We start from the raw sequence: 14,384 nt of genomic DNA on the forward strand, positions 1-14,384 counted from the left end.
ACACATCTCTTTTTATCTAGCAGTAAGTAGGAACCCAGTTGTTAGTCGATTGGCAGATCTCTTTCTGGGAATAATTATCCATTCAAATAAATACTAATTTGGTCACTCAATCCACGACTGTTTGTGGGACACTGCTGTGCACAATTGGCTGCTGCGTATAGCCCACAAAATACATAATCCATTCACTTTACAATATATTCTGTGAAGCGCATTGAGATGTCTCAATGACATGATAATGTGATATATCAAATACAAGGATTATTATATTATTATAATGGACAGTGCTCATGTGGGGACAGGATTAGGCTGGGCTGTGATTTCACCCCTGCTATCAAACACCTCACCAACATTCATTGGCACAGTTCATACATGAGGAATATCTACTTGAGCGAGATACCAGAGGGTGTTCGGTTCCTGGAGTACCATGCCTCAGTCTGACAAGATGCAGCTGCCATGAATCCCCCAAAACTTGAGCAATTTACCAACAGCAACAAGGGTGGCAGCAGGTATTTAATTAAATTCCAAGGAGTTGAAAGATAAACACAATTCTTTCAGCAAACACACACACAAACACAGGCACTCATGGGCAGACTCAAATAGAAACTTAAACCTAAATTGCATTTTCATGATACACACACACACACAGATGCACAGAGATGCAGACCACTCACACACATAATAATATTAATAATAAACCCTGCATTTGATATAGCGCTTTTCACATCAGGAGCACATCTTAAAGATCTTCATGGGATTTCCTGTAAAAAGTAGTGACCATATATTGTAAGCGAACATATGCCACTGAACCAAAACTCAATCATCAATCATGCTGAAGCATTAAACTGACAGACAGTGTATGCAATCATGCTTATTCACTCATCCACACATACTCACATACACAAATATTAACTATATTAATGTCAATCCTTCTGCAGTAATGAGGAAATTGTGTCATTGTAAAGGAGAAAGCTGTGTGCCATTCACGCCAAACAGCACCAGAGTACAATGTCAGGAAAAGAAAGGGTTGCTGTTTGTGGAAATATTTCCTTTCAAACATTTTCCAGTGCTGTAGATAGTCTTGGTGAACTAAAATCTCACCTCATCACAATTTCTTTTTTGAAATTTTTTTAAATAAAACTAAACCAACAATTATTGAGACCCACTGATCAGGCAATTGGTTTGCTTTTTAGTTGCTAATTGAGAAGAGAAGTAAGTAACTGTCTAAAATGGTGCGTTACTCACAGAAGGGTTTCTAAAGTCCACTTGAGCTGTGCAGGAGGTCTATGTTCTATTTAAGCTGTGTAGAGGGGAGTCTGCGATCAATTTAAGTTGTATAGATGCAAATCTATGATCAATTTGATTTGTGTAAAATTAAATCTGCAATTATACTTGTTGCAGGAATGTAAACTCCACGTAAGCCATTCAAGACTGAAAGCTGTGAGAAGGGAAAATTTTAGATGGGAAATATTTTTCAATCACTCTCGCTGAGAATGCCTAATGTCATCTGACCTATCTGGAGCAAGTTGCCATATGAAAACATGTTCCCCAGAAAACTCATTCAAAGTTAGGCACACAACTGATGGCTTTCCCCCCTACCAATTTTGTCCACTCCCTTCCTCTGGTACAGGCATTTGATTCTTTTCCTTCTATTGTAGCACACTTCCCCGGATGACACGCACCCTCTCCCAAGTGGCCATCCTTCATTATGATCTGTGATTGCACATGTTAGCACAGGGGCCATTACTAACAGTGTGATCCAGTCCTCACTCAAAGCCAAACCCACGCACTTTCCAGCAGGGGATCACTTCATAACAATCGTGATCAGAAACCTGGGCTGATCTACCACTCCCTCAGCAGGGTTGAACCCAATTGTAATTAATACTAATAATAATAATCCTTGCATTTGCTATAGCGCCTATTGTACCACTATACTGCTACCTTGACTGAGATCAGGAAACAGCACAGACCGGGGGAATGAACAAGGGGCATTCTCGGTCTGAACGGCTCAGCTACCCGCTTAATAAACTTGCTAAACTAGGTTAAGTTACAATTAATTTTTATAATTGGAGTCCTGTAGCATGTTGGTTACAGCATTCCCTTCGCAAGCGAGGGACTTCTCGAGGACGTGATAAGACCCTATATCAAATGCAAGGATTACATTATTATTATAATTTATCCTGACCCACTGCACATGGCTAGATCACACCCCAACAACTGAAAAAGTCAAAACAGAACACCCCAGTACAACGTGCGGTATTTACCATCGTGACACAGAATGCTCGCTCTGCTTTGCCAGGAAATCACAGCCCATTAGAGGAGATCAGATACCAAATTGTATAGTGTCCCTCCTGTGAATGTAATGCAGTGGAAACCCATGATAACCAATTCATTGCAATGCTGGTTCATTTACTGGACGACTGCAATGCGGAACTGACATTTACCCACCAAACAACAAACCTAAATTATGTGCAAAATGCCGGCTGACCTCGCTTCTGATGCTTTTTGTGCCCTAAACAATGGCCAGTGTCCAGGTCACCAGTCATTCCCAATCTACCTCCGGAATTCTGAAATTTCCATGTGTGGGTGGGATGCATGGAATTCTCAGTTTGGTATGGATATTCTTATGCAGGGTGATGGGTTTCTGCATGTGTCAGATACCCGCTTACCAAAAACAAATGGGCGAGAGAACCCGAAAGAAATTTTGAAACGAGATGGCTTTCTGCGCGCATATGTACTGACATCAGAAGTGGTGACTGGTGATAGCGCTCCATTACAGGAGTCCTGTATCTCAGTGGTTAGAGCACTTGCCTCACAAGCGAGAGACAAGGGTTCGATTCCCAGCAGGGCGAAATGTTGGGCAAGTTCCCTTACTTCACACACCTCTGTTTACCTAGCAGTAAGTAGGATCGCGGTTGTTAGTCGATTGGTGGATCACTTTTCCGGGGATAATAATCCTTAAAAAACTAATAATTTGGTCACTCAATCCACGACTGTTTGTGGGACACTGCTGTGCGGAAACGGCTGCCGCGGTTTGCCCACAAATATACAGTCAATTCATTTTACAGTATGTTCTGTGAAGTACATCGAGACATCTAGAAGACGTGAAAAGCGCTATATCAAATGCAAGGATTGTTATTATATTACATCACAGATTGGTATTTTGTGGCCTTTTCTCCCTTCCCCAACTATTGTAGCCGTTTCTCCTTTCCCCTACTACTCCAACGCCCTCCTCGCCGGTCTCCCATCCACTACCATCCATAAAATCCAACTAATTCAGAACTCTGTCGCCCGCATTCTCACCCGCACGAAACTCCGCTGCCTGATCACCCCAGTGCTTGCTAGACTGCACTGGCTGCCTATCCCAGAGAGCTTCAACTTCAAGATCCTCACCCTTGTATTCAAGTCCCTACACTCCTCTGCACCCCCCTACCTCTCTGACCTCTCTCCTCAAAACAGCACCCGTTGCCTTCGTTCCTCCGTGTCTAGCCTCCTCCTTGTCCTCCTGAGTCCTCCGCTCCACCCTCGGCGGCCGTGCCTTCAGCCACTATGCCCCGAGGCTCTGAAACTGCCTTCCTCACTCCCTTTGTCTCACTCCCTCCCTTCCCATTTCCAGGTCTCTGCTGAAGACCTTTCTTTTTGACTGCACCTTTGGTCACCTTCCCCCCACTCCCCCAGGCTTGATCCTGGGATCCGAAACTGTAAAGTGCTCTGAGACCCCGTCCGGCATGGAGGGCGCTATATAAATCCAAGTTGTTGTTGTTGTTATAACGTGTTATATGTGGTAGTAGCACACAGTAATAAAAAGCCAGGCTGAGCAACAACACATGATAAGAATCCTGGGCTGGAAATAAAGCAATCTCCCATCCAAACTTTGTTTATCTATAAAGGCTACAGTTTTGAAAATAAACTGCTACACAAATCTAACTTGTAGAACACACCAAGGATTTGCCACATTAAGTAGTTATTAGCATTGCAAATTGCTACAAGATAACAATCAAGTCCATCCCTTGAGTGGAAAGAAAAGCATCCATCATCTAAACTCCTAATAAGATCCACTGAATGAGTCAGAGACTATAAAGGATTTATCAATGTATCACACTTATCGATAACACTTCTCTCAATCTATTTCAGCAGAGGAATTTTTTCATTAAGACTTAAAAACATAGCACAGTGGGTTACCTTATTATCTTAGAAGTAAAATTGGTTTGGTCATCCCAACCCAGTTCCTAAAAGTCATGGTTTCACTGGTAGCATAAAGCCTTTCATGATTCTGCATTTGTTCGGAAAGACCACAGGATGGCATCTGTTAAATTGCCCAGTTCCCCTTAGAGGTACTCAACTGAGGTCACATTAAAGGCTCATTGTTGGGGCAGAAAAGTGAGAACTTTATTGTGCCTTTGGGTCTGTGTTATACTGTACTTGACTTGGTAAGTGCCAAGTAGCACACATTTGCCAATACAATTACACCCCTCACTATGAGCATAAAAGGGTTATTAAAACACATTTACAACTTTAAATGGTCCCAAATGAGGAAACTGTGCTCATAAGATTATTTTTCAGAGAGGGAGGGCAGGGGGTGGGGGATAAGTCTGGAGGAAACAAAACCATGGCAGCTTTTCATTTGAGTGAAAGGTGTGAATTATGAAAGTGCATTTTACCTTGTAAATCACCAGTAAACCATGCCCCAGTTCCAACAATAGAATCGCTAATAGGGACACTTAAATAATGTATTTTCACAAGTAATAAAGGTAATCTATTTTTCTAAATACTGCTGGAAGTTATTTAGCCTTCTATTTTGTTTCCATTCGCTTACAAAATACATAGCCACTACAAGTTAATTCCTATGAAGCAAATTGTAGGATTTATTATTAATTATTATTATTACTAAAAGCTCCTACATATAATTGGAACATGGACCTCATGAATGGCGCACAATTTTACGTAACAATTCAGTCAAAATTCACCCTGTCTTATTGGTCCTATCTTTGAGAACATAAAATATGAAAAGAGAAAAGACCATTCAGTCCATTGAGCCAATTCGTTCCACAGCTGGGCAAAAGCTACCCTATCGTAGACTTCACCTGACCCGCCATCACTTGGGGAAAGTTCTACAAAGATAGTCCCTGAACCCACAAGGGATTTTTGTTTCGCTCAGCCGGGTATCTGACTCATGCGGAAATCCGTCAACATGCTTAAGAGTATTCAAATCAGACTCAGAGTTCCACAAAGGTATGTAATCTACACATGGAAATAAAAACAGTCCTTGCGGTTGATATAGTGCCTTATCACATCTCTAAGACATCTCAAAGGGCTTTACAGAATACACTGTAAAATGAATCGACTGTATATTTTGTGGGCAAAATTTCCCTATGTCTGGAACAAATGGCGCACTCACTCTCTCCCCGAAGGGTCACACCTGCTACCGAATTCAGGAGAGTATTCGGTGCAGGTGGTGAGAGCCAAAACTTGGGGACCCCAAGGTGTGTGCTGATTGACATTAACCAGCTAAAACTGCATAGCAAACGACATAGATTGTCAAAATTCAGACAATCAAATCAAATCCAGAATATTCAATGACTCCATTAGGATGAGAAACACCAAAAACATTGCACCAATGCCTCCCATACTGACCCTAAAAAATGTTATGCAAAATCTATCCAATTACGCTACTGTGTCATCTGACAATGACTCCACTGACTTAACCGTCCCTCACTGTAATCTGTGCTCCACTCTCAGGATTTCTTCCAAGATTGAACACTATACTTTCTGTGAAGTCATCAACAGACTTTAGTCTGAGGAGCCTGAAGCAAAAACTGCAGAGGCCTCTAAACCTTTTCATGACACACTTTCAACTGTTTATCTCAATCTAAAGCTGCAATAACAGGCTTTACAAACGGTTAAAGGAACGAATCCAGAAACTGTAAAAAGCAGTCACAAAACTACCAGCACAGCTCATGTTCTGAATTTAATAGCTTCTCCCTAAATGTCAGCATTCCTCAAAATTCATGCAAACAATGAACCCACATTCAGAATTACCAAGCATTGTACCCAGCGGCACAATGGTGTAAAACTCTCAAGAAAATGCACACATAGACGCACACACACAGGAATTGTCCCTGTGGTTATTACACACCTCAGTAACATTAGCTCCACTTTCAAAGGTGCCTTACAAATGAGTTGCTATGTTCGAGAAGAGTAGGCACTTAGTGAAGAAATTTATGTCCCCAATCAACCAAAGTTGGCTTCAGAAGTGCTATAATGTTTCACGAGAGCCAGCACAGAAGGTTACTACACTGAACTCACCAGCGAGCAGCCTCCCAACAGGAATTCTAAGAACAATGCACCATTTAGCACCACTGCATGAAAATGCTCTCTGATCACAAATTAAAGCATTTGCAGCAGAAAGAGCCCAAACACAGCAAGACAGCAACTTGAGAAGTATGAGAGAGAGAGAATAGTGCAAAACTTTCTTGTACATTGGGACCAGGAAGATGGATTGCAATGGCCTGTAGCTTTCTATGGTCTAAATCCTGCTCCCAAATACACTATAGGTTGGGCATACTTGTAAGTTTGCCATCTGCACTAGAATACTTTGGAATATATAATTCACTAACCACACAAGACTTAACTGACAAGGGACATACATTTCTTTCTCTCTCTCTCTCTCTCACTTTCAGCTACCTTGAGGCATTATGTTGAACATTAGAAATTTCTGACACTGATCCCAGATCAAAAAAATGTTTTACGTGACATTAACACTAAATCACGGTCTTTTCCCCCAATGTATTGTAAATGTTCCTTTCCTTGAGATGCAGAGTTGCAGTTCTACAGGTAGCAACCACTTTGAAGTATCTCATCCAGGTTATCATTCTTCAATTGTGTTGGCGAACCATGCACTGTGGGAGATATACAGTATACCCAAGCCCAATCCTCTCCTCGCCTGATGGCCACACATGCCCACTTTCCTTGAATGTGTGTGTGTGTTTGGGGGGGGGAGGGGGTGGGGGGGTGCACGTCACAACCAGAAGTGGGAAACTTGCATGGCTACAGTAGAAACCCAGCTTGTGGTCACCTCAGTAATCCAGCCACCTCATAATTTCGAGTACATTTTCAGTCTCTTTCATTGTCAATGCTAAAAGCTAGACTGTCTGTCGAATTCAGTAAACCGGGCATCTCATTATGCAGGATAACGGTCACTGAATGCGGTGGCTACACCGTCCCCCTCCACTTCAAACGCGGTACAAACATCCCCTCCACTGCTAACCTGTACAGTACACAGTGCGCTAGGCCTCGGGCTTCTCGCGCTGTTTCCTCGATGCTGCTACTGTAGGTGGAGTGGGTTTCGGTCGCGCATGCACGGTGTGGGGGCGTGTTGGGAACACGGAAGCAGCGCGAGCGGAAAACTTACCTTTGCCTGGCGCCCACGGCCTAACCTGTGCTCCTGAAGCCAACTCTTGGTAAGAGCTGTATTCAGAGCACATGGTTTGTGTGTACATTGTTTTGATTTAGTGACTGTTGACAAGTGTAAGACATGCCACCACGGAAGGACTTGTCCTTACGTGAGAGAGGGGACTTAATCAAAAACAGTGAGGACAAAAATCATTGACAGCTAGCTGTGACCTATGGCACTGGCACAACACAAGTTGGATGGATTCTCAAAAGGAAGGCTAAATACATGACAGCTTTTATTTTAAATGTGACAATGCCTTTATTTTAATGAGATTGCAAAGCATGGCTGTTGAATGTTCATCACCCTTGCCCATTACCAATGCCCTTAACATTACATCAGTGACCTGAATCACCCGACCTGTTTCAGTAATCAGGTCACCTCACTAAGTAGGTCATTTTTGTCCAGTCCCTTGAGTGACCGGATTTAGTGAGGTTCTACTGTATTTGCTTCCCAGCTCAGGCAATGAAGTCAATTGTGAATCTCCTACTGCTGCCTATAGCTGAGATCATCTAACTCGAAGCACAGACCAAGGATAAAACCTGGAACTGTCCTAGTCTGTGTAGTTCAATTCCATGTTCACGCCACCAAATGGGCATGAGGATAGCATTTCCTCCCCTCCTCGCCACCGAACCATTTATAAAGGATTTACCAAAACAATCTGAAACTATTAAATTAGATTCCAAATTTCTTTACAATTTACAACAAAAATGTATCTTTAAAATTTTCAATCATGCACACACACAACTCCCAGGCAAATTCCCACATAATTGGGGTGGGGGGAGAATAAAATTGAAAGTTTTAACAGAAGATTCAAGTAACTGAAGTAACTGGTGACCCCATGTTTACAAGTCGGTTATTTTAGGAAGGTCATTGAGGTTAAACACTGGATACGCCAGCTTCAAATAGCAGCTCCTGAGGTAGTGATAATGTCAAGCCCTGACTCTATGGCAAAAGCCCAAAAGACACTGGCATTGCTACCAAGGAAGAAATACCAATTAAAATGCTTTAACGCACTAAAAGACAAGAGTGTTAGTGTCAATGTTACAGCTCATTTTAACATGCAGGTGGGTAGAAATTCCACCTGTGTCTAACTTCACTCTATTTCCTTAGGATTTTAGAGTGCCCAACTCAGGCAAATTGTTAAATTCAGCCTCAACTTCAAAGCCTTTTTTTGTTATTTCTCAATACAAACATACAGGAAAATGGCTTTTTAAGGTAGAATTAGGACTGTATTTAAGAATTTGCCAATTTCTTGGGCGTTCTGAAGAAATCCAGACCCAGATTGTATTTCTACTCCCCTCGATGGCAGGAATATTAGGTCACAGCGCAGTGAGAACCACAGTGAAAATAGGGCATCCATAGTCGTCCTACATTTGGGAGGTTTGTTTCAATGTGGGTCACCAACATGAACCACCTTGGCTTGTTAACCTAACTGTACACAGCTTGCATTACATCACTTCCCAAGATACATCAAAACACCAACTACATACGCTCTTGACCTAGTACATAGAATAGCTGTCTCAAAAAGCACAGTACACATCCCCTTAGATATTTAGTGCGTCAATTCTGGGTATCAGACACCTAAGTGGTTCATTAGTACCCTCGCCCCCTGACCTCAAAAAAGAGGGGAAGGTTATTTTTTACTGGATCGGAATGCACTGACCTCAACATACTGAAATGTTAAGGTAAAACCAGGAATGCGTTATACAAGGACCAGACTCACCCCATCAGGCTTTTAATCAATATTACCCAGGGTGGGTCTTGTATTCCATATATGCAGCAGAAACAAATGATTATAAAGACTGCAGGGCTGCAGTGGGAGTGAGCATGGGTTTGAAACTGAAATTTCGGACAGTTCTTTTGTACAAATATTGGGCCATCAACAATCACATATTATTTTATTCAACATGTCCCATTCTAGATTCACAGATGGTTGAAAGCATCAAACAAAAGGACAGTCTCATCAATGCCTGCAATCCCAAGCCAACAGAATAGACACTTCCAAAGCATTTTATTATACTTTATAATTCATCTCCAGGTCCAGCAACCCTGAGATTCTTAACAATCTAGAAAAAGCAATGCAATGGCTCTGATTTGTTAGGAGCCTGACTTAACTGTAAGCTTCGCACATTGTACTGAAGCGACACCTCACAAAGTTTTGCAGTAAAAGCAATCACATTTCAGTGCTGCACAGTTCAAGTCGTGACACCGTGACTTCATCGCTTAAGCCATCAGAGTGTCAGAGAGCAAACCAAGGAACATTAATCATTAACTTGTTATCTGCCAATCTGAACGGGTGGGAGCAGGTGGGTGGGAATCGTACAAACATCCCCTCACTTGTTATTTTTTTACTGGGGGTGTGTGGGAGAGAGGAAACGTAGCAGTGTGAGGGACTGATGTGCAGAACAAAGGGTGTTCTTTGTAAGCATTTTTATCAAGTGCTACAAAGGGAAAACAGCAGCAGCAGAGAGAGAGAGAGAGGATGGGGGGTGGGGGGAGTGAAACCATCTGACCTACCCTTAAAGCTTCGATCACCAGATCCCTGGCTTCCAGTTCCCCCTCGAGGATGCTGAGGAGCGTCAGTTGGTCGGGTTTGCTGAGGTTGTCCATATCAAAGTCCGGCTTCTGCAACACAGGAACACAGTCAGTATTGGTTTACACCTCTTCCCCCCCCAAAAAAAACCCACACACCCACCCACACACCGTCCAGCTGAAATAGCACATTAAATAAAACTTTACACAGACAAAGAGCAGCTCCACCCGCAATGAACCGCGACCACAATGAACCGCAGCCACTGGCGATGGACAGACAGACACAGACAGACAGACACAGACAGACAGACAGAAACATCTCCCCCCGACGTGAAGGAATAAAAAGTTGGGTCAGGAGTTTTAAGCTACAGAATGAATAACCTCGGCCCCATTTGGGAGAGAGAGAGAGAGAGAGAGAGAAAATAAATAAATCAATGCCTTTTAAGGTGGACCCTATTTGTTGCTTCCATGATGTTACAGTGATACCGAGCGTCCGGCAGAGCAAACCTCGCCGGGTGTGGGTGTGTGTGTGTGTGTTTTTTTTTTAAAAAAAAATGGTATTTTGTTTGGTTTATTTATATTATACATATAAATAAAAAACACACACACACACACGAGATCAATTTGTGACTGTAGCAAAACGAAAGCGAGGGGAGAGGAGAGGTGGGGTGCGGGGTGGCGGGTTCCCTAATAAAACAACAGCTTTTTTTCCTTATGGAAACTGACAATAGATATAAATGGGATCTGGTTATATTTCAGCCTCAAATCGCTCCCACACCCCTCGGGACGTTTCTTAGAGAGAGAGAGAAAGAGAGAGAGAGGTGGTGGTGGGGGGAGAAACGAACAGTCAGTGCAACCAACAACTCTTCGATTTTATGACATGCATTTCAAATGTACATTTTGCTACCGATGATTCCCGATGTAACGCTGACTGACTCGGGCTCTCCTCCACCCTTAAGGGGAATTTTTTTTTAAAAAAAATCCCGGTCTCCCAGCAAAAGTGGTGGTGGGCGCCGCGGTGGGTGGGGTGGGGGGGGGGCGGCGGCGGGGGGTTAGAGCAGAGACAGAGCAAAGCAAAGGCAGAGACAGAGCAAAGCAAAGGCAGAGACAGAGAAAAGCAAAGGCAGAGACAGAGAAAAGCAAAGGCAGAGACAGAGAAAAGCAAAGGGAGAGACAGAGAAAAGCAAAGGGAGAGACAGAGAAAAGCAAAGGCAGAGCAAAGCAGAGAGAGAAAAGCAGAGACCGAGCAAAGCAAAGGCAGAGACAGAGAAAAGCAGAGACAGAGCAAAGGCAAGAGACAGAGAAAAGCAAAGGCAGAGACAGAGAAAAGCAAAGACAGAGAAAAGCAAAGGCAGAGACAGAGAAAAGCAAAGGCAGAGACAGAGCAAAGACAGAGCACAGACAGAGCAAAGCAGAGACAGAGGAGCCTTTAAAGGGGGAGAAAATAGATGGAAACCACACATACAAATACAATGATCAGTTTAATATCCCCCCCCACACACACACACACACACAAAGACCAGGGACCACACAGGGAATGAGTTGTTCCTTAACATTTGAAAGTGGGAAGGGAAGGGCTGGGAATGGGAGGCGGTGTTGATGTTGGTGTGACTTTGTGCAGAGGCGCCGATATACACTGTAACCAGAGCCCCAGTCACTGCTGATTCAATGCCACCGCAGCCTGTGGCAGAGGGGCAGCCGCCGCTCACACTCACTCCCTCCCTCTCACACACTCACTCCCTCCCTCCCTCTCACACACTCACTCCCTCTCACACACTCACTCCCTCCCTCCCTCTCACACACTCACTCCCTCTCACACACTCACTCCCCCTCCCTCCCTCTCACACTCTCTCCCTCCCTCTCACACTCTCTCCCCCTTCCTCTCACACTCTCACTCCCTCCCTCCCTCTCACACACTCACTCCCTCCCTCTCACACACTCACTCCCCCTCCCTCTCACACACTCACTCCCCCTTCCTCTCACACTCTCTCCCCCTTCCTCTCACACTCTCACTCCCCCTCCCTCTCACACTCTCACTCCCCCTCCCTCCCTCCCTCTCTCTCCCCCTTCCTCTCACACTCTCACTCCCTCCCTCCCTCTCACACACTCACTCCCTCCCTCTCACACACTCACTCCCCCTCCCTCTCACACACTCACTCCCTCCCTTTCACACACTCACTCCCTCCCTTTCACACACTCACTCCCTCCCTTTCACACACTCACTCCCCCTCCCTCTCACACTCTCACTCCCCCTCCCTCTCACACTCTCACTCCCCCTCCCTCCCTCTCACACTCTCACTCCCCCTCCCTCTCACACTCTCACTCCCCCTCCCTCTCACTCTCTCTCCCCCTCCCTCTCACACTCTCACTCCCCCTACCTCCCTCCCTCTCACTCTCCCTCTCACTCCCCCTCCCTCCCTCTCACACTCCCTCCCTCCCTCTCACACTCCCTCCCTCCCTCTCACACTCTCCCTCCCTCTCACACTCCCTCCCTCCCTCTCACTCCCCCCCCCTCCCTCTCACTCCCCCTCCCTCCCTCTCACACTCTCCCTCCCTCTCACACTCTCCATCCCTCTCACTCCCTCTCACACTCCCTCCCTCCCTCTCACTCCCTCTCACTCCCCCTCCCTCCCTCTCACTCCCCCTCACTCCCCCTCACTCCCTCTCACTCCCCCTCCCTCCCCTCCCTCCCTCTCACTCCCCTCCCTCCCTCTCACTCCCCCTCCCTCCCTCTCACTCCCCCTCCCTCCCTCTCACACACTCACCCCTCCCTCCCTCCCTCTCACACACTCACCCCTCCCTCTCACACTCTCCCTCCCTCCCTCTCTCACACTCACTCCCTCCCCCCCTCTCTCACTCCCTCTCACTCCCCCCTCTCACACGCTCTCCCTCCCTCTAACACTCTCCCTCTCTCTCTCTCTCTCCCTCCCTCCCTCTAACACTCTCTCTCCCTCCCTCTCTCTCTCTCCCTCACTCCCTCTCCCCCTCTCACACACTCACACACAGCTCCTCACCTGCCCGCTCTCAGCCTCTCGCTCCTCTCCCGGGGGGTCCCCGCTCCCCGGCTCCCGCCGCCTCTCGCTCTCCGTCGCCATTTTTGTTTTCTCTCTCTCTCTCTCTGTCTCTCTCTCTCTCTTGTGACCAAAGGCGACCGGTATCCGAATGAGAAGAGCAGGAAAACCTGACCAGAGAGGGAGGGGGGAGAGGGGAGAGAGAGAGAGAGGGAGGGAGGGGAGCACCACACTGTGCAGCCAAGAGAGGGGGCTGTGAGCAGCACTGCCCTCCCCTGCCCTGCCCTGCACTGCCCTCCCCTGCCTTCCCCTGCCCTGCCCTGCCCTGCACTGCCCTCCCCTGCCTTCCCCTGCCCTGCCTTCCCCTGCCCTGCCCTCCCCTGCCCTGCACTGCCAGCAGCTGCTGCCAGTCAGTGCATGACTGGGCAGTGAGTGGGCAGTAGGGGCTCGTGAGCACCACTGACTCACTGACTCACTGAGAGCATCTCCAGCAGAATTGTCTAATCAGCTGTGGGTCGGTCCCACTGTGGCACAGGAGACACTGTTGCCTCTGGCGGTGGTGGGAAGGGGTTGGGCATCATCTCCCACTGACAGCTAACCCCCCCCACCCCCTCCCCCCCCACACCCCCTCCCCACCTCCTGTAGGAGTGAAATCAGGAGGCAGTTTTTTTTCCACCCCAGAGGGGCATTGGAAATCTGGAACTCACTCCCCACCTCCCTCCCGCGGAAAAAAAGAAAAGGCTGTGGCTGCTCAATGCATTCACATTTTCAAGACGGGGGGGGGGTAGATATTCGTTTGGTAAAGGGTATCAAGGGGTACGGTGCCAGGGTGGGTAATTGGACTTGAGGTACAGATCAGCTATGATCGTATAGGACGGCGGAACAGGCTCAAGAGGCTCTTAAAACACTATAAATTGTTGAAGGTGTTTAATAATCTACTTCTTTGATCAGTGGATCCTTGAAAGTGAATCCACAATTAGCACAGCAACTGGACTGTGCATATCCAGGAGGAGGAATGGTCTCCTCCTATGTTCCTTATGTTCCTATATTCCTATGTTCCTTATGTTCCTATTTTGTCTTTATAAGAAAGGCACTATACAAATGTCATTTGTTGTTGTTGTTTATGTGGCTTGTTCTGCATGCAGTATATATTGTTTGTTTAGACACATTAGATAGATATGCATCTTATTACAAATTCCTAATATTTTAGACAACATTGACCTAAGTCCTTTTTATTATGTGTTGGTTATACTGCTGTTGTGAGTTCCCACTGATTTTTTTTGTGGCATTACAGAACCGCAATTGATTTTCAATACCATTCTTTCATGTAAAGGCTTTCCACAAGAGAAAAAGAATATCTTAAAACTGATCTTGATATGCACAGTCCAGTT

The 14,384-nt window shown here is 45.7% G+C and overlaps 1 protein-coding gene across 1 annotated transcript in view; it reads right to left on the bottom strand.

Annotated features, from left to right (window-relative positions):
• The window catches only part of cttnbp2 (cortactin binding protein 2), a 123,158-nt gene extending 109,977 nt beyond the window's left edge, over positions 1–13,181 (bottom strand). Inside the window, 2 exon segments of the mRNA XM_042334898.1 lie at positions 9,968–10,075; positions 12,997–13,181. Coding sequence (XP_042190832.1) covers positions 9,968–10,075; positions 12,997–13,077 — 189 coding nt within the window. The 5' untranslated portion in view covers positions 13,078–13,181.
• Positions 13,182–14,384: the final 1,203 nt, after the last annotated feature.

The sequence above is a fragment of the Callorhinchus milii genome, unplaced genomic scaffold (genome assembly GCF_018977255.1).
Source record: "Callorhinchus milii isolate IMCB2004 unplaced genomic scaffold, IMCB_Cmil_1.0 Scaffold5, whole genome shotgun sequence".
NCBI classification, from domain to species: domain Eukaryota; kingdom Metazoa; phylum Chordata; class Chondrichthyes; order Chimaeriformes; family Callorhinchidae; genus Callorhinchus; species Callorhinchus milii.